Source organism: Panthera onca, chromosome B2 (assembly GCF_046562875.1).
Source record: "Panthera onca isolate mPanOnc1 chromosome B2, mPanOnc1 haplotype 2, whole genome shotgun sequence".
NCBI lineage: Eukaryota > Metazoa > Chordata > Mammalia > Carnivora > Felidae > Panthera > Panthera onca.
The window spans coordinates 140,375,407-140,398,042 of record NC_138343.1 but is presented as its reverse complement, the minus strand read 5'-3'; the positions used below and the strand labels follow the sequence as shown (position 1 = coordinate 140,398,042).

Sequence of the window (22,636 nt, the reverse complement as noted above, 5' to 3'; positions counted from 1 at the left end):
TGAGCCACCCAGGTGCCCCCAAACCTGCTGTTTTTAAAGGACCCTACGAGACTCTAACATTCAGCAAAGCTTGAGAACTACTGGCCTAAAATATGCCACTTATGCCACTTAGTCATTGTAATTAGCGACTTCCGTGGTTGCTTGTGTCTCAAGGAGCACTGAAGTAATGTGATTGGTTGATTTCACTGGTATCAACCGTTAACTTTATTTGAATTGTTTGAATTTTAACATAAATATCAGGGCGCCTGGCTGGCTCAGTCGAAGGAGCAGGTGACTCTTGACCTCAGAGTCAGAAGTTCGAGCCCCAAGTCAGGTGTAGAGATTACTTAAATACATAAAACTTAAAAGACAATTTTAACATAAATATCACATTCAATGTTTCTTTGGTAAAAAACAAATAAACCAAATTTATTTAAAATATACTCGAGCAATTCTAATGCTACCTAAACATATGCTTAAAATTCACATCTCATAAATGAAAATGTAACAGAGAAGCTTAAGAGATATTTTAGTTGAAAGTCCATGAATGTAAAATACCTAGAATTCAGATGTGAGTGAGAAAACAGTATAAGCTACAAGCAGAGAACAGGCACAATATACCACATATAATCTTTAGAATATCTAGAACAATGTGAATGTTCAGATAAAAAAAAAATTATCAGCATAGACTTTCTAATATAAAAGTAGCTATCCTAACTAAAATAAATCATCTCATTTTTTCATCACACATTCAAGTATAAAAGCTGGTCTTTGCTCATTTTTAGGGAAAAAGGCTAAGAATCCTAAAATTTCAATTTAACTTGAAATGTGATCTCTTCTAATCCTCCTCCTCTAAGAATGTCACACTGAATGCTTCAAAATATGCTTTAATTCAAGTACAATATAAAAAGTAAATAGAACCAGTTAAATTTCAGTATTCCAGAAATTTACATTTTAAGGAGCAAATAAAAATTACCGTACCTACAAATCTTTTCAAAAGTATCCTCTTGGTACAAACATCCATCTACAGGGAACTTTGGCATCAAAGATAGTAGCATCTGCTATCTACTTGGAAGCAGAAATAGGAGGTGTGAATGTATTTTGTCGGTAAACCTTAAATACCTTCACGTTCACTGATGAAGAACTGAGGAAATCAAGACAGAATGTGGCCAACAAAAGGCCATTATTGATACAAATCTGCAAGCTGCTGAAAGGACTCCACACGTTTCAGGTGTACAAGCAGGTGCAGCTAGGCTCCAAGTTTTTTAGCACAGAGCACGCTATTCACAAATGCTGTAAACAGCACGGTGAAAGGGATCTCTCTGCATTCACTGTTTTACTGGCCAAAACGTTTACCTTCACTTTACGCACCTGTTTGCTCATATACGTACGTATATCTGTGTGCGCATAAAATACATGTTGAATATACTGAATATGCATACACAGATACATTCCGTTGCACTAAGATCCCACTGTCACACAGACGTTCTGTTCTATGTGTGTGCAAGCAAGCCCGTGCACACACAGGTGCAGGTGGGGGTGTCTTTGAGTGAGTGCAAACTATCAAAAACTTAAGGGTAAAACAGCCACTAGGACCCATTCTTCTCCATTATGTTAAGTCAAGCCTTCCTTTCTTATCCTATCACACCCCATTATGCTCCTTAAAAATAGGAACTCTCAGCTCTTTTTAGGCAAACCCAAAATTAAGCCCTGGTCACCGGATTCACATTTAGGATTCAGAGACTGAGTCCAAGCAAACATTTCATGTCAAAAAAACTCTGGAATTGTTACGTCTTTAACCAAGCCTCCCCACCCCATTAATCCCGACTTTTTAGAGACATTGTTCAAACCGGAACCAAATATAATTAAAAAAATTTTTTTTTAAGTTTATTTATTGATAGAAAGAGAAAGGGGGTGGGGGGTGAGGAATGTGTACCTAAGCAGGGTAGAGGCAGAGAGAGACGAAGAGAGAGTCTCAAGCAGGCTCCACACAGTCAGCTCAGAGCCCGATGGGGGGCTCAAACTCACAAACCACGAGACCATGACCTGAGCTGAAATCAAGAGTCAGATGCTCAACGGACCGAGCCACCCAAGCGCCCCTCAAAACATAATTTTAACTGTATTTTTAAAAGTAAATCTTTTTTACCAGAAGAGACTGACAATATAAAGTAACGCAGGTGGGAATCCTAGAACTTGCTTGGCTGCCTCAATAACCCCAAAGAAAACATTTATTTTAGCCAAACAATTGTAATGTTTGTCTCCTTTTAGAAACATCTGCTGCCAAAATAAACATTTGCATTGGAAGAAGTGTTTTGGCTGTTAAGATGGTACCAAATAAAATGCTTATGTTCTGAAATAAATATTTTACTCAAAAAACACACAGCAAAATAGACATCCAAGGAGTGCAGAAGATAAACTGAAGACACAAATGAGAATACCTATTGATTTCTAACACCTTTTTCAAAAGAACCTCAATTTTAATTAGGTTTTTATTTAGATTTAAAGTGATAAGATCAGATGGATCACTAATCTCTATTTAATTTTGCCAGAATATCTTTCAAAACAATTCCATGTTCTTATTGTTGTAAAGGTTTTCGCAACACAGATGCGTTTTTAAAACTAAAAAAGTTGTCGTTTTCCATTATAAAAGCACTCATAAACATAAATCTCTCACTTTGCCCTCTTTCCCTTTTCCTGGTTTTATAATGCCAACCGGCAATAGATTATACAAACTTCTGCAACAAGATAAAGAGAGTTAAAATATCAACCCACTAACCTTTGATAACTCAGGAAAAATCTCAGACTACATGCCGTAATTGAAATGTGCTTGATGTAAATAAATACACCCGCACTTCTGTGGCCTATTTTTCCTGGGTGCTATTTCTTTTATATGAAAATCTTTTTTAAAGCAAGTTGGCACAGACCTATGTATACATTTATGATCACAAAGGACAAGAGAAGTAAAACAAAACATTTGCTCACCCACATCCCTGATCCGGCAAAGGGTACCTTGGTATCTAAGTTTTTTACAACATCTGAAAAACTCAGCATCAGATTCTAGTAACCTTAAAGATTATACTTCCTCTGTGTTAGATGAAATCAACCGGTATACTTCTGTTAACCATCTCCAGGTTTGAATTCCAGGAGCCTAGAGGCAGAACATTCTCCACAGAGGCATAGAAAATTCATTTCCCCTCTCAGCTCAATAAAAACTCAAACAGGCTAGTTTTTAGGGCACTGTGCAAAACTAATCTGTTTAGCTATGTATTTGCCTGATGATGTGGGAGAATCAGCACGTGAAAGACCACAAATCTAGTTCCAGTTAATAAATACCAAAATGATGTACTATTATCCTATCATGCTCAAAGACCTCGTCGTGAGTATATTTCAAAAATAAAATTCTCACCATACACATCAAGAATCAGCAGGTTAACACTAAAATCAAACACTCAGTGGCCAGTACCTCCTTAATCTCAGAAACAAAAAGCAAGCACTGATACCACCCATGTTCAGTTTCATACAAGCATGGCCGTTCTTTCTAACAGAATTGTCATTTAAAATTCCTATCACAGGAGTGGAATGCTAGCCAGGAATCACACTGTGACCCCTGAGCCAAAGACAACTTACCACTCAGCTGGTAAGTGGGCAACTCAATTTACAAACTTGAATTCCTGCATTTTAATCCTTTGCAGAAATATACGAGCAATATTAAATGAACTGGATTCAGCTCATTAGAGGTTCACAAACCAAACACAGAAAGCTTTGGAGGCTCTCCAAAGCAAAGTCATGCCTAGGCGGTGATGTCCACTCAATAAAAACTCAATGTCATCATTATCTTTCAACTTTTTCCCTGAAAAACATGAGCAGCCATGACTACAAAAACGCTGAGCCAATGACATTAATACTAGGAGAAAACAGCACCAGCAGCCAATCACTGTGCCAGGACCTTGTCCATGGACAAATTGTAATTATCCAAAATTCACAAACAATGCAACTCAATGAGAATTCCTCACCAAAGAACACAGGCTAAACCTAACAAAATAAATGTGCTCTAATAACCTTTAGCCAATACCTTAACTATTTTTTTCCACTTCAAAGCTATTAGTTAGCCTATACCTGATCGCTTGAACTTGGTATTAAAAAGCTGTGTCTCCTTGAAAATGTTACACACATTCAAAAATGCATTCATAGCTATTTTTTAGCCTTCCAGTTATCAAAACAAGATACTATATTTCAAGGCTATACTATAACTAAACGAAAGGGTGAAAAAACAGTACAGATTTCTTAGAACCTTTGATGATGATGAACTCAATACGGAAGTTTGACATTCTACAGTCAGGGCAGTCAGTTTCCTACCAGATACACTACTTTCCTTTCATTATCAGGAAGATCTGTCCTTAATCAGAATTAGATGTTTCTTCTGGTCTGCAGTAAAAATACCTAATCTAAAATCTTAATTAAAAATTTGCTGAAAAACTCAGTGAGTTATCTTCATCAACTTGTCCCTTCAAATAAATCCAAGAGTTCCTGTATTTCAAATCTAGGTAAAAGCCACGGGGATTTAAAAAACCCCAAAAAGCTGACAAAAGTAAAGTTACTTTATGTATTAGCATATGTCCTCTACTTCTAGCCTTACACATGAATAAAAAAAAAAAAAATCGTAATCATTCTTTACACACCCTTTCCATTTGTTGGGATTTCCACTTTGGGACTGCAAACCGTGCCAATGTCGAAAGCCTGTGATAAAACTTGAACTCATTCAGAGAAAAAGATAAAGGAGCATCCAGGAGCTTGCCATGAACACCGCCTTTCGAAATGACTTTCCAATCTGACATGAGGAAAATACGGTAGAAAGAAGAGCCTGGGTGGCTCAGTCGGTTAAGGTCTGGTCATGATCCCATGGTTTGTGAGTTCAAGCCCCACCCACATCGGGCTTTGTGCTGATGTGCAGAGCCTGCTTGGGATTCTCCCTCTCTCTCTCTCTGCCCCTCCCCAACTTGTGCTCTCTCTCTCAGAGAGAATAAATAAACTTAAATTTTTTTTTGAAAAAAAAGAAAATGCAGAAAAACAAGGAGTGGTTAGTAGCCACTTCTTCCCGCCAGGTCGGTCACTTCTTCCCTTCTGCCTCTACTCTTGCCCGTGGCCAGAGTTTTCCTACAGAACTATCAGCCCCCACGTGAGGTCATCTACGAAGGAGAATTAGGATTTTTGGCAGCTAGCTGCCTGGGCCTTCTTGCCTTCAACTAAAGGCAAATTAGGTTAAAATTCGAAGAAGGAAGAGAAAATCACATCTTACTTTTCAATCATGTACAAACTATTTCCCCCTTACCATTAGCAACCTCAGCTAAAGATGTTTTACTCTAGGCAGCAAAATATTGCTGGAAGAAAGAAGTCATGTTGAAAAAAATTAACAGAGCAATTAAGTGTGCAAGTGACGGAGAGAATTCCGGGCAGCCAATTTAATAAAGGACAGTAAGAACTAGTGACAGTAACAAAGGCTGTTTAAGGAACCAACAGCTAGGACTCAAAGGCTGAGCTACTTCTAAACTGCCCTCTAACCACTGTAAAATAAAAATATCACCGAAGGAGGGGCAAAGATGAAAAGGAAAAACAATATTCAGTCTATAAAGGAAAAGGCTCCCATGCAACTTAACGGACACAGCTCTGGAGTATCCACTTGACAGAGGGCAGAAGTCTGAGCCAATTTTTTTCCCCCACAGATCATTTTTGGTTAAACACAGGGAAGGATCTGCAGAGAGGAAGTGTATGAAACCCTGGAAGAGGCTACTGGCAACACTGTGGAGTCACCTACCTGGAGGAGGTAAAATGCACACGAGTCCGCCCAATGCACCCCCCGCTCCGTCCCCGATTAAAGACACGGTGTGGGAATTCAGTAAAACGCACATGGATCCTCCTAATGCACCCCCCCACCCCAACGCCCCCCCCCCCCGCCCCATTAAAGACACGGTGTGGGAATTTATAAATAAGGCTCTCTGGGGTTTCTAGTAATTAAACACCCTAACGAGTCTGAATTTAGTCTTTTCCTAATATCATGCTTCCTCAGGCCAACATTACAAGGATACACTCTCAGTATCCAAGAGACTATAGGTTTACTACTGCTGGAAAGTAGATGGGTATTTAAGGTAACTCCAACTATTTGATTCTAGAGAAAAATACTGAGTCGATAAAAGGAAGGAAGTCTTTTTTGTTTTAAGTAAAAACATAAAACCCATCAAAGGCTAAGAAAACAGATATATACCAAATCCTCTTATATGAAATTCATATGTTATTGAATAAATGCAAAATAACTTTTTGGGAGAATCCAAAACTTTTCTCAAAGATGATGCCATTTTCATGGTTATTTATTCTTTAAGTTAAAATGTCACCTTTAAAAATCTATTCACAGTTCAGAATCTGCCAGTCTGCCATCAGAAATGTTAGAAAGCCAAGTTCACGACAGGGGGTAGATCTATATAATTTGCTGCAAAATGATGACACTGCCTATCTTTCCCATACAGCCAGTAACACAGTAACAGCCCTCTACCAAACAGATGTTCTGTCCACTTTGTTCTAAGCAGCTCACTTTTCCTTCTTGAAAAGAAAAAAAAAAGGAAACTGCACCCATGATTACTTGAAGAAACGATGATAATTAAAAGAGAGCAGAAAATCAGTGAAATGCCCCCTAACTCTCTCAGTACCAATCTTAGGTAGTCGGTAAAAGACAAAGACAAGAGGATCACCCATTTGGAGAGGGGTGGGGTAAAAACCAGCACAAACCTGCTGCTGTGGGTACTGCATTCCTCCCATGGCCCCTGGGGTCCGACCCTGGATGCTGATTGGATAGCGCTGTGGCCCTGGGGGACCGTAGGAGCCTCCGGGGTAAGGGCTGCTCTGCTGAGGCTGAGAATGAGGGTTACTGCCCATCCCATATAACTGCGGCCTCTTCATCACCATAGGATCCATTGGGCTGCCCTGTGAAGAAAGAAACAGACACAGATTTAAGTCATGATTTACTACAAAGGCAGAAACTGTTACACTCACACATATGTTAAAAACACAACTATCCTTACTTTTGAAAATATTAAAAACATACAATACACACAAGTATCATATCATTATGTTGTATATAACACCTGAGATGAATATGCTCTAGGTCAATTATTGCATTAAAAAAAAAGTAATAATAACCTGGCAAATAAAAACCCAGAAGAACATTTAAGAAAAATACCTAGATGGCTACACGACATTTATTTTTTTTTTTGTTTACTTTTAGGGAGATTTTAACAATTAAGAGGGATCCGGTGTAAACCAGAGAAGGAAAGAGTCTGCAGAAAGAAAACATTTGCATCTAAAATCCTGCTGTACATATAGGAATGAGCATGATCAGTTAATCTCACCCAGCTCCTCTTAGCTTTAAGTATACTGAGTGGTTCGCAAGGCTTTCTGACTTCAAAGTATTCTTAGAACAACGACTTTGTTTTGGACCTGAATCTGGAACTCCTGATCAAACATTAATGCATCTGAGTGCTCATGAGAAAGTGAAAGGGTAGATTTTAGATAATACAGAATGTCTAGGGTAAAAAGTTTCAAAGACTACTAGTGTGCATGAATAGGCTCCCAGACTATGAGTCACAAGCCACCTTCCCTATGTCAGTATCTTAACCAAACATAACTAGTTCAAAACTAGACTCTTAAGTTTTATTTTTGGTTTAGTGAGTCAGCCCATGAGCCTCAGGGCCAAGGCCATTCAGCAGAGCCAGAACTAGAGCCTCAGCTGGGGCTTTCTTGCCCTGGGTGCTTCAAAGGAGCAATGCAGTGGTGGGGGAAGTCCCTCCCCAAGGGGCTAAAAAGGCCTGCAGCATTCATCCAACGATCCTTCTCGTCTGCCGGCCGGCCTTCCTTCCTTCCTTCCTTCCTTCTTTCCAAAACCATATATTGATTCCTACTGCATGCCAGACTCTGTAATATATATGAAAACTCTCCAGAAGGCTCAAAGATTAGCAGAATAAATGAATGAAGAAGTGCCAGGCTCAAGGTGGGGAGGGACAGGGCGTAGAGTGCCGTAAGGCAGAAGCCGCAGCAGAAACCACAGGCTCAACGGAGCCGAGCTTCCTGGTGTGGACAAGGAAACATAAGCAGTTCAGATCCAGATGAAGCAGGAATTTGCAAAGAAGCTGAAGCAGGCGGAAGCCAGTACGAGGGTGAGCCTTACAAGTCAGCTTCGGACTGCATCCGGGGGATGAACCACCGGGTGCTTTCAACAGAGAGAACGATAATCGGCTCCAGCTTTCGGAAGGACTGCTCTCAGGCAGCTGGCTGGAACCAGGGTGGGCTGCCGCAGCGGGCAGGCGAGCTGAGGTCCTAAACTGGTAGCAGTGGTGGGAGAAAGCGAGCCTGGATTCCAGTGACAGGATGGGGATGCGGCACCACTTGGAGACTGAGTGAGTGACGGGAGAAGACAGGAGTCCAGGGTGGCTTAATAGATGGTAAGACACCAACTGAGAAGGAACGTGTGGCGGCACAGGCAGATCAACCGTCTCCCCCATGCCAGAGGGAGCCTTCAGTATGCTACGTATGAAATCTGAGCTTCCTACAGGAAATCCAGTGGAAAACATCCAGAAGGAAGGGACACAATACATTTGTAGCTTGGGGAGTAAGGGCTGAGCTACAATAACAAACGGGGGAAAGTCAGCATATAGAGGATATATGCTCCTGGAAAGGCGGTGATTTTTCTGTTTTACTCACCACTGTATCTCCAGGATGTAAGTCAAACAGTGCACCTGGCACAGAGCAAAATGTTCAGTGACTACTGGATGAGTTAATCAACAGGAAGCATATAAAACCTCAAGAACTTTATCTAGGAAGAGTAGATGAACAAAAGAGCAATGCATAGAGGACAAAACTCTAGAGAATATCACCATTTAAGGGAAAGAAGGAGCCCACAAAGAAGCCAAAAGAACAGTCGGAAAATACAGGCTCTAGAGTATGGTGTCATGGAAAAGAAGGGAGTCGTGCCTCGAAACACGACAGGCATGCCAAATGCAGCCCAGGTGTCCAACAGGTGAGGGCAAAACCCTGCTCTGTACCCGACGACTAGAAGGTAACTGCCGAGTCTGGCCAGGGCAGCCTCATCACAGAGGTGAGGGCAGTAACCAAAAGACAAGGAACTAAGCCAGGAATGGGAGGTGAGAGAGGTGAGCCGGGAGCACAGACCCCAAACCCAAGCTGGGGAAGCTCCGTGACAGCCGGTCTTCCCTGCCACCCGCACCCCAGCCCAAGGCCGCAAGCAATCTTTCCCCTCCTTCCTGCACGTCTGCTGTGTGCAGCGGGCCAGGCCCCGGAGAAAATGAACACGCATCAGGGGCTGTCCTGGGGAAATGAGCGATCCGCTGAAGCAGACGGGCTGAACAGGGACTGCAATGCCCCCAGTGGACACCCTAAGTGGACCATGCAGCGGACCCTCAGCGGGTCTGTGATGGGCTGTCACAAAGCCTTCCTGTAGGGAAGCTCAGGTCTGAGGGATTCGTAGGAATCTGCCAGGAACTGATCTCACCTGAACGAAAACGTGGGGAGGCCAAACAGTTCGGCTCGAAATTCACAATTTCATGGGCTTGTAAGTGTGTTACTCTCACCCGTCAAGGAAATTTTGTACTTACGATGACAGAAGTTTCTCAACCAATACACTGATGTTACACCACCTGTGCTGACTTCACAATTCAACACACAAACATGTATGTTGACACACTGTAACAAAACTAAAATCGAGCATTGAGAATTAAGTTTTCCCAGAATCATATAAATTAAAATGGGTGCCTAAAAAAAGCAAAATGTAATTCTTTCCCACACTTTCTTTGAAAAGATAAAATAAAACTTTCTATGGAAGTGTGAAAATCAAGGCTGAGCTGGTGATTTCAGAATCCGCACAGTGAATGAATGGCCAACAGAGAGGCTGAGTAAATCAGATTTCAGGCTAAATTTCTAATACGGGGCCCTGAGGCAGCCCTATCTCCACATTCAATCTGGATTAGCCAGGGCAGAGGAAAGGTCTACTTATTTCACTTTAAATAGTGCACGATCCAAACTGGCTTAATTAAAGCAGAAATTTAAAATGGAAAAATGATTGGAATGTCTATATTTTAATGCTACAGATAACAGTGCAGGAAATTCATCTTATCAGTGACTAAAACTGTTTCGTAATATCTATCTCATCACTGCCATAAACTCTCACAGTCCTGCTTAAAATTCAGTTAATTTGCACCCATGTCAAAAATGTTAGCTTAACCCTGAGATTTCTGAAAATCTAAAGCATGAAATACACACATTATCTGTACCTCTCAAAATGCATCTAATACCTTTCAGTGAGACTTCAGATATGAAAACAGATACTTATACAGTGCAAATTATTTCATTTTAACCTTCTCGCCTTATGGCCTTGTGTTAAGTACACATCCACACCCCAAATTCACCCTGCTGCGTATTCTTGCTATTTTTAACATTAAATAAATAACGGGATATTTCAACCCCTGCTTTTTACTACTATCTCCTTAAAGAAACCAAAGACCAAATCAAATCTAAGTCTTTTCCAAAAAAACATAAAGGCCAGGTCACTTCTCATATTCAGTTCTAACCCAAAACAATTTTACATTTTTAGCATCTACACTTGAGATGATCTATTCCTGAGTATCAGTATTTTCATTTCTCATATAAGACATTTGCTGTATCAGAGACATCGTCCACATTTAAAAAGTCCTCAAATACTTTTCTAAATATGTTACTCCAAACGGGTTTTCCCTCTCCAGATACCATTCCACAACTGCCGATTCCTGAACTTCGGTTCTGTAAATTAAGACAAGAGCTTTGAAGCCTATGGTAAGTACTGCCCACTTTCAAAGAGCTCAACACAACTAGTGTAGGTTTGTAACTCAATGTCTCATGCAATTTTGTTTCTTGATAAGACTTTCTCATAACCCCTCCTTTGTTCAAATAAGTTTTTGTAAATATACGTATGTATGAGTTATTTACCATACATGCACGCACGTGCACACACACTCTCCTAAATCTTCTGGGAAGCCGTCACATCCTACGTCACATCCTACCTACATCCTCCAAAATCCTCAGAAGGTTCTCCATTCCTAGGACGACCACACAAGAGTACAGTGTATATTTTTTAAATATGTATTTGATATAAATTCTAGACAATCCAGGTGGCACGGTTAGGCTGTATTCTAGGTTACAGAGGTTTGCAGAGGCCGGCCTGAGAATCCAACTACCCTTTTAAAGATTACCCAAGTTAAAGAACAACTCACTTCTATACCTTTGGTATACTTTAGATACACTTGGTGCTTTTTACACTTACTCCTTCATTACCCGCCTTCCAGAGTACACGTACATATGTACTTACAATAAAGACATCTATGTAATTTGTTTACTACTGGATATCCAGTTAAGGAGATGCTTTATTAGTAGTTTCTTTCTGAATATAATATTTCACAAATTGAAGAAAGGCACTGCCAAAGCCACCGAAAGAACTCTCCGCATTTTTCTGATCTCCAATTGTATCTATGTATCTGGATTAAGTAACCGCTTAGAGAAAGAAACTCTTCCCATTTCAACCATTATCTGGGAAAATGTTCTAAATTACCAGCAACTTAAGAAAACTTCGAAGTAACATTCCATTACCTATAAAATGAAACCCAATTTGAGTAAATGAGTGTTTGTATTGGTAGGTTTTGTACCCACTAACAGGTTTCTTACCACTACTCTTTCTGAGAGATCATATGACAATAAGCTTTAACCAAAAGCTTTCAACACTGTGTCTTGCTCCAACTCTAATACTCTCTCTCAAGTGGGGCGGGGTGCTACTTATCCAAATCCGTCCCAGCGACAAGATTCCTCATACTGACGGGACACGGCACGGTCCAGGGAAGAGAGGGTGGGCTTAGCTGCCGAGCGGACCCTTACCCTTATCCCCCCCCAATTACCACCACTGTAGAACCCTGAATATATATGTTGCTTATTTCTTGGTCTTCTACTCACTAAATGGAAGAAATAAAACCGACCTCACAATAAATGTGAAAGTCAAATCAGTAAGACCAGTAACAGTTCTCAGAACCACTTACACCCATTGTCCGAAGAAGAAAACTCGAGCGACGATCCTAGGATGTGGGAACGAGCCACAACAAATGAGCACCGTGGAACAGAGACACGGAAAAGGACATATGAAACAATGTCAAGTGTTTAAGAGCGATGTGCATGAATTACAGCCATGTGAAAACTCGGCTGATAAGGATCAGAGCCAGCCACAGTGACCTGTAACTGGTGGCTGTCATATCATGAAGCAGTCTATGTTTACTTTTCTGCGATAATGTCTAAATATAAGCCTAAAATGCTTTTTTTTCCCCCAGGCGTGCTGCAAACATGACTATGGTTTGCTACAGGGCGGGGGTGGGTGGGAGACACAGCTGATCCGCATTCGCCCTCCCCCGTCCCGGCACCCACACTCCCACTCATAGCACTCACCAGCAGGGAACGGCCGCTGGTCCTCATTCGGGGGCTGCCCCTGCTCTCCTCTCTGTGTAGCCCCAGGCTCACTCAAGTCCCGGTTCAAGGACAGCAGAGCGTCCCCCTTCACCACACCCCAGAAACACTGTCTATGGGACGGACCCCGAAATCTCTCCTACGCCGCTGGTAACAGACTTCTGAGTTGCCTCGTGTTGTTATGGAACTCATGTACGAGTTTTTCATTTCTCAGGTGTTCCTTCTTACCTCCCAAGTAGTCTAGAATGGCAATGCCCATGCTCCGCAGCTCTGTATGTGTGTCTCACTTAGCACACCGCACAAACGACCTAGATTGTGCTGACTCAGGAACTCCACGGAATGAAGGCTGATGGCATAAAGTAAAACGTTCTCGAATATAAAGTGTAACAAACTCCCTGGCCAATTTCTACCTTGATTCTGTCTGTACACATAAGCAGAAGACATGTAAGAAGCCAATGATGATATACAGTGCAACATTCTTGGTCAAGCTCTTCTAATGGCATTAACATCAGTTTATTTTTTTTTTTTTAATTTTTTTTTTTCAACGTTTTTTATTTATTTTTGGGACAGAGAGAGACAGAGCATGAACGGGGGAGGGGCAGAGAGAGAGGGAGACACAGAATCGGAAACAGGCTCCAGGCTCCGAGCCATCAGCCCAGAGCCTGACGCGGGGCTCGAACTCACAGACCGCAAGATCGTGACCTGGCTGAAGTCGGACGCTTAACCGACTGCGCCACCCAGGCGCCCCAACATCAGTTTAAATCAAACACAGAGGCGCCAGGCACTAAAGACTTTCCTTCATCTCATAAACGTACCTATTTATGTACATATTCCTCCTCAGGCCAGAAAACCCCAAGACCCTCAGTTTCCACTGCCACCACCACCACAGAATCCCACCGCCCAGAAAACTCTCCATCCCAGACGACATCATGGGGGCCGGGAGTTGTGGGGACCTGCCCGGGGCTGCGGAACTCGTGCAGAGCCGAGACCAGGAGAGAAGCGTCCTGACTCAGGCCCACAGTCCCCTCCTCTGCAGCATGCATCCACATAGGCCATGAGACTGAAGCAGGGAAAAATGCACCCAGCATCTAATACCATTGTGCTTTTACTTATACTAATAATGACAAGACAGTAACGTGTATGAGGACCTGAACCAAAACCCTGGAACTTCAAATCTGCGTATCGACACATTGGAAGTTCTCCTTGTCGATACAGGAATGTTTGCTACGTTCTACGATGGTAAGGGAAGGACCAAGAAGTGGAATTCTAAGACATTAGTCATGGCAGAAAAGGCTGTTGTGGGGTGCCTGGTTGGCTCCGGCGGTTAGGCATCTAATTTGATTTTGGCTCAGGTCATGATCCCATGGTTCAAGGGTTCAAGTCCCGCATCAGGCTCTGTGCTGACAGTGTGGAACCTGCTTGGGATTCTCTCTCTCCCTCCCTCTCTGCCCCTCTCCTGCTCACTCGTTCTATCTCCCTGTCTCTCTCAAAATAAGTAAATAGATTTAAAAAAGAAAAACAAGAGGCTGTTTTGTTGTTGGCTCCAAGAACCATGGTGCCCTCTAACCACGATGCCATCTGCAATGTGGGAAGAGGGGCAGGGACGCACCAAAATATTCATATACGGACTTGGAGAGACAACCACGGTGAGTATTTTTGGTTTGAGTTTCCTTCAGGCAAGTTACATAGAACATACATATGTGTGGAACCACAGAGTGAAACTTGAAAGAAGAGAGAAGGTAAGGGGATGAAGGGAAAAAATTGTAAAAATAGGACTGTAGGAAATTTTTATGTGTGCAGTTTTTATCTGAAAGAAACATGTTTTGATGTGTAATTTTAAATAAAGAAGTTTGTCACATATACATTATCATTACACAGGACAGGAGCAGAAGACACAATATTTTTTCCTAATTATATTCTACATTTAAAATACCACTGGATTTTCACTTTCCAGAATTAAGATTAGCCATAAAATATTAATATGCTGTTACATATATATAAATTAACTCCATAAACTACCAATAAAAAGTAACATTCAAAAAAAAGTACCATGCAGAAGAAGCTGAATCTTAACTCAGGGATACTTTAAAAAATGCATCTATGATGTATGTCTATCCCAAATACAGTCTATGTCAGAGGTCAATGAAATATCCTCGAAAAACCTATCCAAAGAGCCTCCTGACCTCCATTATCAAATAATGACCAACATCTACCATGCACTTCCAAAGTACTTTAATACATGTTCACTTGATCACAATTCTTAAGATACTCTGGATAAAGGATTCAGCAATGAAACAAAGCATCTGAGAACAGAAAAGAACCTCATTGGTTCATAGGTGATGTATGTATGAACCCCCTAAGTGTCTACAACCATGAATGTTATTAATTCCTTTCTTCTCTATAACAAAAATCTGTTCCTTGTGATTTACATCCATTGGTTTTACTTAGATCCTTTTGCAGAAATTTGAAGACAGCTATATCTATTTCCTTTTTCTGAGCAAAATATGCCAAACCTTGGTCCCCTTAATACAAAAAGGACTTGCTCCTTTTTCCCAGAGCCTATCCTGGTACTAATGTGGGCTTGATCTCTGTGCTTGTTTGGTGGCCCCATCACACCTTTTTTTTTTTTTTTTTTTTTTAATTTTTTTGAGAGACGGGGGGTGGGGGCAGGGGGGAGGGACAGAAAGAGATAGGGAGAGAGAGAATCTTAAGCAGGCTCCAATTCCAGCATGGAACCCAACTTGGGGCTCGATCTCATGAATGCGAGATCGTGACCTGATCAAAATCAAGAGTCCGATGTTTAACCGACTGAGCCACCCGGGGGGCTCCCCCATCACACTCATGATCCATCCCATCAGATGTAATGAAACCCACTTCTCCCCTCTTCTATTATAAAGTTGGTTAGTTGACTCTAGTGGTACAAGTTTGTCTGTATCTCTGCTTATTTTCATTTTGCTTATTTCTGGTCACCATTCCAGCCTGATGTCTGACATATTAACTGTATTTCCTATCTTGACGTCAACCACCAATTAAATCAGCATGCCATTTCCATGTCTTTGCCACTGTCACTGACAAAATTATTGAAGAGGTCAAGGAAGCAGACAGAGCCTTCAGCTAACCACCAGTGCCATTTTTAAAGACTGACATAAAGCCAGGCATCAGCATTCTTGGAGGAAGGTCCTCATTATAAACCTTAGGAAAATCCTTTGCACTGATGCACAGAACTCTGCTGATTCACTTACAGTGCTTACTATGCAAGCACAAACACCTGCCTTGAGTGACCACCTCTTCCCTGCTTCAAATCCCTCCATCTTTTTCATATAAAATAAACAGTCCATGGTTTAAAAAAAAAAACAAAAACACTTAGAATTCTAGACAAAAAAGGTATAAGGGAATGGCAGGGAGTTTAGAGTCCGACAGACCTGGTGTGTGAGTCCTACCTATACAACTGACTAGCTGTGTAACTTAGGTTCCCGTCTAACAGTAGGTCATGTTCACCTCTTGTGTTGCTGGGGGATTAAATGAAGTACCACAGGATTTATCACATAGCAATAGCTTCCAAAATCTTCTTTCTTTTCCTCTTAACAAATTAGCAAATGGAAGTCAGAGTGAAATCACTCCATAATTTACTTATTTTCTTGTCTCCCAGCACACTGTTAATTAAAGGGAAAAATTTTGTTTTATTCATCTTTGTATACCTAGCACTGAGCACAATGCCTGGCATAGTTAACATGTGTTGGACAGAAGAAGCAATGACTTTCTCAACACCACATCGCCAGTTAAATAGGACTCTAACTGGAATGAAGGCTTCTTGACGGTCAATAGTACAAGAGGTAAAGAATCAAGCATCATTGCACACAAAGCTTCACTTTTCACAAGTTCAGATAAAGCCACAGCTTCCATTACTTCCTCATGTCTGTGTCCCCCAAACGTGTCTCCCTTGGTTGATTCCCTGAGCCCCAGAGCTCTATACCCAACTGCCACCCAACATTCCTGCCCGGGTGCCTAGTACCCTCCCCACCCGTTTCTGATCTCAGGGAAAGACACTCCGCATTCAGATGTACTGGTTAGGATCCCAGGATGCATCCTGACTCCTTCCTGTCCCACCACAGACATCCCTCACCAAGTCCCACCACAGCTGGACCCATCACTGCTGCCAAAGGGAATCGCCCCCTCCGACCAGACTGGCCTCCATGGGGCTCTAAAAAACCACCTACTTTCCCACCACTGGGCCTTTGACTGTGCTGTCCCCTCCACGTAGGAGCTCTATGCTCCTGGAGAACTCGGCCCTACTGTCCTGTCCTCAGACAAACCCTCCCTGAACACCAGAGTGAGGCAGGACTCCCCTCAGAAAACACTGTGCTTTTCCTTCATGGCCCTCAGGAAAGCCTGCAAGAACATCTATTTGAGTGACTATTTGATACATGTCTGTCTCCCCAGCTAGACTGTCCCACAGGAACAGGAATGATGAAGTGAGAAGAAAAATATTAAACCCATTTAGAGCTATCATCTAGATTCCACAGAATCAAGTCCAGAAAAATAAGACTGCTTTCGTTCCCCACTTTGGGGCAGATTTTTATAACCTGGGAAAACCTATTATTTGCCTAATCCCCCAAGCTCAGCAACTTCTTAAGTCAATTCAGTGAGTAAATTACTGTCTGCACCATACTTTTAAATTTAATTTAGCAAATGTAATAATTGTATGAACCCAAGTATGTATGTATATGTGTGTGTATAAATATATATGTGTATATATACATACATACACACACACACACACACATATATATGTATTTTTTATTTCAAAATTAGATTAGATCTAAAGGGAATATCAAAATAGTAACGGTATATATTTCTATTTTCCTGCAGATTTGTTATTCTCAGCGCCCAAAAAAAAAAAAAAAAAAAAACAAAACTGTACAGCTATTACCATGGCTTTGACAATTTCTAAAATTTACATCTCTAAGTAGGCACTATCATTCATATTCATTGTGTCACAACTGACAACTTAGTAGCAGGCTTATTTAAGAAAGAAAAATCATATAGTATATTTCCCATATAAATACAGATTTAAATCAAGAAAGGAAGCTTTTGTAAGAGTATGTTAAATTTTGACTTCATCACTTTTAGCTGTGTAATGCTGAAGAAAGTCACACTTCACCTCTCTGCATCTCAGTTAACACATCTAAACACCAAGAACACTGCCACTCTCACTGTAGAGTTACAGAACTGGAGATCCTATAGTTAAGTCCTTGGCACAAAACAGGCTTTTAATAGGGATAGATTTTATGATCATCATTATTAGGTGGAAGTGTAACGTCAGAATAATCACCAAGAGGCACGGACACCCTCCACCCCTCCACTAATGTGCAGGCGAGAGAAACGCTGCTAATCAATCCTAGTATTCATTCTCCCGAAGTCCAGTAAGCCTCAGAATCTTCCACCCTGCACAGCTGCAGGGAGCCACCACCAATTATCAGATTCTGCAAACAAGCAGAAACTAACATGCTGTGTCTACCACAACGGGAAAAGCATAACGTTTGACATTGGGTAGACCTGGGTTCATAATCCTCTCCTGCTGCTGACTGGCCACGAAACGTCGGGTAAATTCTTCCAGTGCTCTAAGCCACAGTTTTCCCATCTTTCAAGTGAAGATAATACCTCCCTCAAAAAGACAACCGTTCTGGAGATGTCTGGCGTGTGATTTGCATCCACAAATAATTCCAAAGACATGGCAGAGAAGCACCTGAAGACAGACCGCGAAGTTCCTGGTTTCCCCAGCAATCGCCGTGGTTGCCATCTCGCCTCTTTGAAACTATTTCATTAACGTTTTAAAATTAACGACTTCAAAATTGCATTAAAGAAAATACCGATAGAAATATCTGAAAGTTAACAACTGACTTACCAATCTCTAGACAAAGAGTGCCTGCCTACACAGACCGCCAGCCCCCCGTGTAAACATGCTTTCCGGAGGCACGACCCCACAAAAGACCCACTTTATCAGAGCCATGATTAAGTGAAAGCATATACTGGTGGCAGTGTAATGTGACTGTCCAAAGAAAAAAAAAGTTAATATGACTAATACACAGTTGACCCCTGTACATCATCGGAGTTTGGGCACTGACCCCACACAGAGTCAAAAATCCACATGTAACTTTGGACTCTCCAAAAACTTAACTACTATTAGCCGACCGTGGACCAGAGGCCTTGCCAATATCTTAGTCTATTAACATGTATTCGTGTATGTATTGTATGTTCTACATATATATGCTGTATTCTTACAATAAAGTAAACCAAAGAAAATGTTTTGAAGAAAATCATAAGGAAGGGCACCTGGGGAAGGGTCAGTCAGTCGAGCATCTGACTCTTGGTTTCAGCTCAGGTCATGATCTCATGGTTTGTGGGATCGGGCCCCACTTCCAGCTCCTGCTTGGGATTCCTTCTTTCCCTCTCCTTCTGCCCCATCCCCACTCACGCTGACGCTTTCTTTCTCTCTCTGTCTCTCTCAAAATAAATAAACTTAAGAAAAACCATAAGGAAAAAATACATTTACAGTACCGTACTGGATTTAGCAAAAAAAAAAAAAAAAAATCCACGTATAAATGACCCTTGTTTAGTATACACTGAAAAAGGGCAATTAAATGCATATATAATAATTCCTAGGCAGGATCCCACACTGAAGGAAAGAAGATTGCTATAGAGATGCTATTTGGACAGCAGACAAAATCAGAATAGGGACTGTAGTTCAAGTACTGCACCCAAGTTAAATATCCCAACGGTGCTAACGGCCCTGGGGTACGTAAAAGAACCACCTCATCCCAGGAAATGCACTCCAGGAAATACACTCCAGGAAAATCACTGGCACTGTTAAGGAGTAAAGGGGCAGACACATGCAACCTACTCTCAAAAGCTCCTGAGAAAATACATTGTAGGTAGATCGGTGGGTGGGTAAAAGTAAATGTAGCAAAATGTTCAAAACTGATGTATCAAAGTAAAAAGTATAGGGGACCTCTCTGCACTATTCTTGAGACTGTCCCGTAAATTTGAAATTATTTCAAAATAAAGCTAAAAGAAGGGGGCAAAAAGAAACTGAAAAACCAGAATAATCACTGTATCTTTTATCTACATGTAGGGCCCTCAATGACCACACAGTGTCACTGGGGCCTCTGGCACCACTGGGGAGGGGGCCCTGTGAGGAGGAACGTTGGGGAAAAGAAACCTAGAGAACCAAGAGTCAAAACACCAGAAGCGTGCACACAGAATAAAAGAAGGGTACGTGGTCAGATATAACTGGGGAGGAGTATGGGGCTGCAGTACTTTCCCTAAATGTACTAAAACTGGCAAAACACAGATTTTAACTTTTTTTTAAGTAGGCTTCATGCCCAGCACAGAGAGCAACACAGGGCCAAACTCACAACCCCAAGATCAAAACCTGAGCTGAGATCAAGAGTCAAATGCTTAACCAACTGAGCCCCCTGACTATATATTTTAAATACTTGTTAAAACATAATCCTAGGAAGGAGCGCCTGGCTGGCTCAGTCAGAAAAGCACTCAACTCTTGATCTTGCGCTAGTTACGTTCAAGCCCCACGTGGGGTGCAGCGATTACTAAAAAAATAATAATAATAAAGTTTTTTTTAAAAAAAGGAGGTTCTTATTTATTGTGTTTAATTTTTTAACGTTTATTTATTTTTGAGACAGAGAGAGACAGAGCATGAACAGGGGAGGGTCAGAGAGAGAGGGAGACACAGAACGTGAAGCAGGCTCCAGGCTCTGAGCCGTCAGCACAGAGCCCGATGCGGGGCTTGAACTCACGGACTGTGAGATCATGACCTGAGCTGAAGTCGGAGGCTTAACCGACTGAGCCACCCAGGTGCCCCTTAAAAAGGGAGGTTTAAAAAAAAAAAAAAATGATCCTAGGAAGCTTACACACACACACACACACACACACACACACACACACACACACACAATTAATTAAAAAAAAAAGAAAGAAAGACCTTCCAGGTTAAAACCCTGCTCTGCTTAGAGACCCTTCCCCACAAATTACATTTCCAAGTTAGCAGCCTCAACCTTCAAGATGTAATAAAGGCTTTTCTGCTTCCTCAGGTTTCTTACTATACTTTTTAAAAGATCTCCAACCAGCTTTAAAGATGTAAATGTACCATCTTTAACCAGAAAACCTCCCTTATTTGTTTCTGTAACTTTCAAAATGTGCTTTCATAACACCCCACCTTCCCCATGGGACCCTGCTCCCTGCTCAAAGGATGTAAACAGACCTGGTTCTCTAGCAGTGCCTCCTAGGGCAGGGCAGGGCAGGGCGGGGCAGGGCAGGGCGGGGCAGGGCCGCCACCCCCCCCCCCCCCCCCCCCGCCGCATCAAATTGTCTAGTTTAAAATAAGGAAAGCAACTATCCAAATGAAAACATTGCCAGTGTTTTAAATCTCAGTACAAATACAAAAAGTGAACTATCCCCAAACTGTGGTTGACAAAGCTTCCGTTGGAGGAAGGAGAGGGTTCAGAGACCGCCAACTAATCGCCAACTAATTAACGGCTGAAGTGCTTGCTGTGCTAGGTGGAGCCTAACTCTCTAGCGCTCCAGCCATCAGGCCTTCTTTGGTACAGCAGAGTGGGGTCAAATACAGAGTCTGGAACCAAGGCTGCCTGGCCTGCATGGCAGGTCCCCATTTACTGTGTGATCTCAGGCAAATTGTGCTAATTCTCTGCACTTAAGCTTCCTCCTCTGAAAAGTTAGCATAATACAGCCACCTTGTAGTATGCTTGTAGTATGAAAGAACACAGCAGACCCAAAACACAGTGCCTGGCACACACTAACTGCTCAATTAAGCGTGAGAGCTTGTTACTCCTGGGCAATTCCACCCCTGTGAGCCTTACAACTCCTCACGTGAAGTGAGGGATTGCAAGATGAGCCCTTACAGCCCCTTCCATTCTAGCATTCTGTAATCCTAGAATCATCCCTCCTCCCTGCCAGAACTTCCAACTGTCGTGGTGAGAATCAAAAGGAATGTGGACAGTTAGACATATTTCTCCTTTCTGCCTCATTCATTGACTAGAAATCTTATCGATAAACTGCTCTACAAGTCAAAAAGGCAGGGAAAGGGCTACAAAGAGGTCTAAAGAACTCAAAACCCAGAAGTTCAACACCCAAAGAATCAAGGCTCACCTTAGGGTGCCACACCTGCCGTCTGCCAAGTCTTCAACAACGAACCTACAATGAACCTTCAATGAACCTTCATTCGACAATGAAGCCCCTCTACACACCTCTGTGCCAATGCACTAAGGCACACCCTTTTCTAGAATGCCCTTGCACCCCACACGCCTTTGGCAGCTGTAAACTTTAGCAACTCTTTCTAACCCCCAAAAGTACTACCAGATAAGGTATTCTGCATTCTCAGGGCTCCCACCATATGCTGCCACTATCTCATTTAACAGATACTAAACGGCTATCACAACCACTTGTAACTATGCTTACGGGGCCTCTCGTCAGCAAGCACCTTGGCAGAAATGGGGTCTTCCTCATCCTAACTCTCCTCATAGCCCCCACCTTCTCATACACAGTGAACAATCACTGTTCCTGTTACTTCATTAATAAAAAATCAAAACTAAAGAAACTCAAGTGCACCTTAACCCTTCCCTCCCTGGGCCACCCTCTCCTAAATAATACTGGACCGCCTTCTAGACGCGTCAGCTCTAAGTAATGAACACTATGACACCGGATCTCAAGTCTGGCTTCTAACAGGCACTTAACGAATGCTTAGTGTATGAAGGTGAGAAGGACATCCAGCTGTGTCTCCTATTCCAAAGTACGACTTCTCCAGGATTCAGATTATAATGCCCCACATATTGGCATTTTTTATTTCCAGCCTCGAATGTTACTATTTCTAATATTCTTACAACACCATTTCCCAAACTATGTTTATATAGCTGTTCCTGTAATTAAGAATGGGGAATCAGAGATGGGTCTGACCCAGGACCCTACACCTCCAGGGACACAGCAGCCTCATGGGGACAAAGTAGTCTCTATGCCCAGCCTGGGGCTCAAACTCAGAACCCCGAGATCAAGAGTCGCACGCTCTACCAACTGAGCCAGCCAGGCACCC

General features: G+C 42.1%; 1 protein-coding gene and 1 non-coding gene across 17 annotated transcripts in view; both read right to left on the bottom strand.

Moving 5' to 3' along the window:
• ARID1B (AT-rich interaction domain 1B) overlaps nt 1-22,636 on the bottom strand; it is a 449,099-nt gene that overhangs the window by 389,601 nt on the left and 36,862 nt on the right. For all 16 annotated transcript variants that reach the window (XM_078447506.2, XM_078447507.2, XM_078447510.2 and 13 more), the window contains exon 2: nt 6,757-6,951. In XM_078447506.2, coding sequence (XP_078303632.2) covers nt 6,757-6,951 — 195 coding nt within the window. The remainder of the gene's footprint in view (nt 1-6,756; nt 6,952-22,636) is intronic.
• On the bottom strand, nt 22,560-22,632 carry TRNAK-CUU (transfer RNA lysine (anticodon CUU)). The gene has a single exon. It is a non-coding gene; the product is annotated as a tRNA-Lys (tRNA).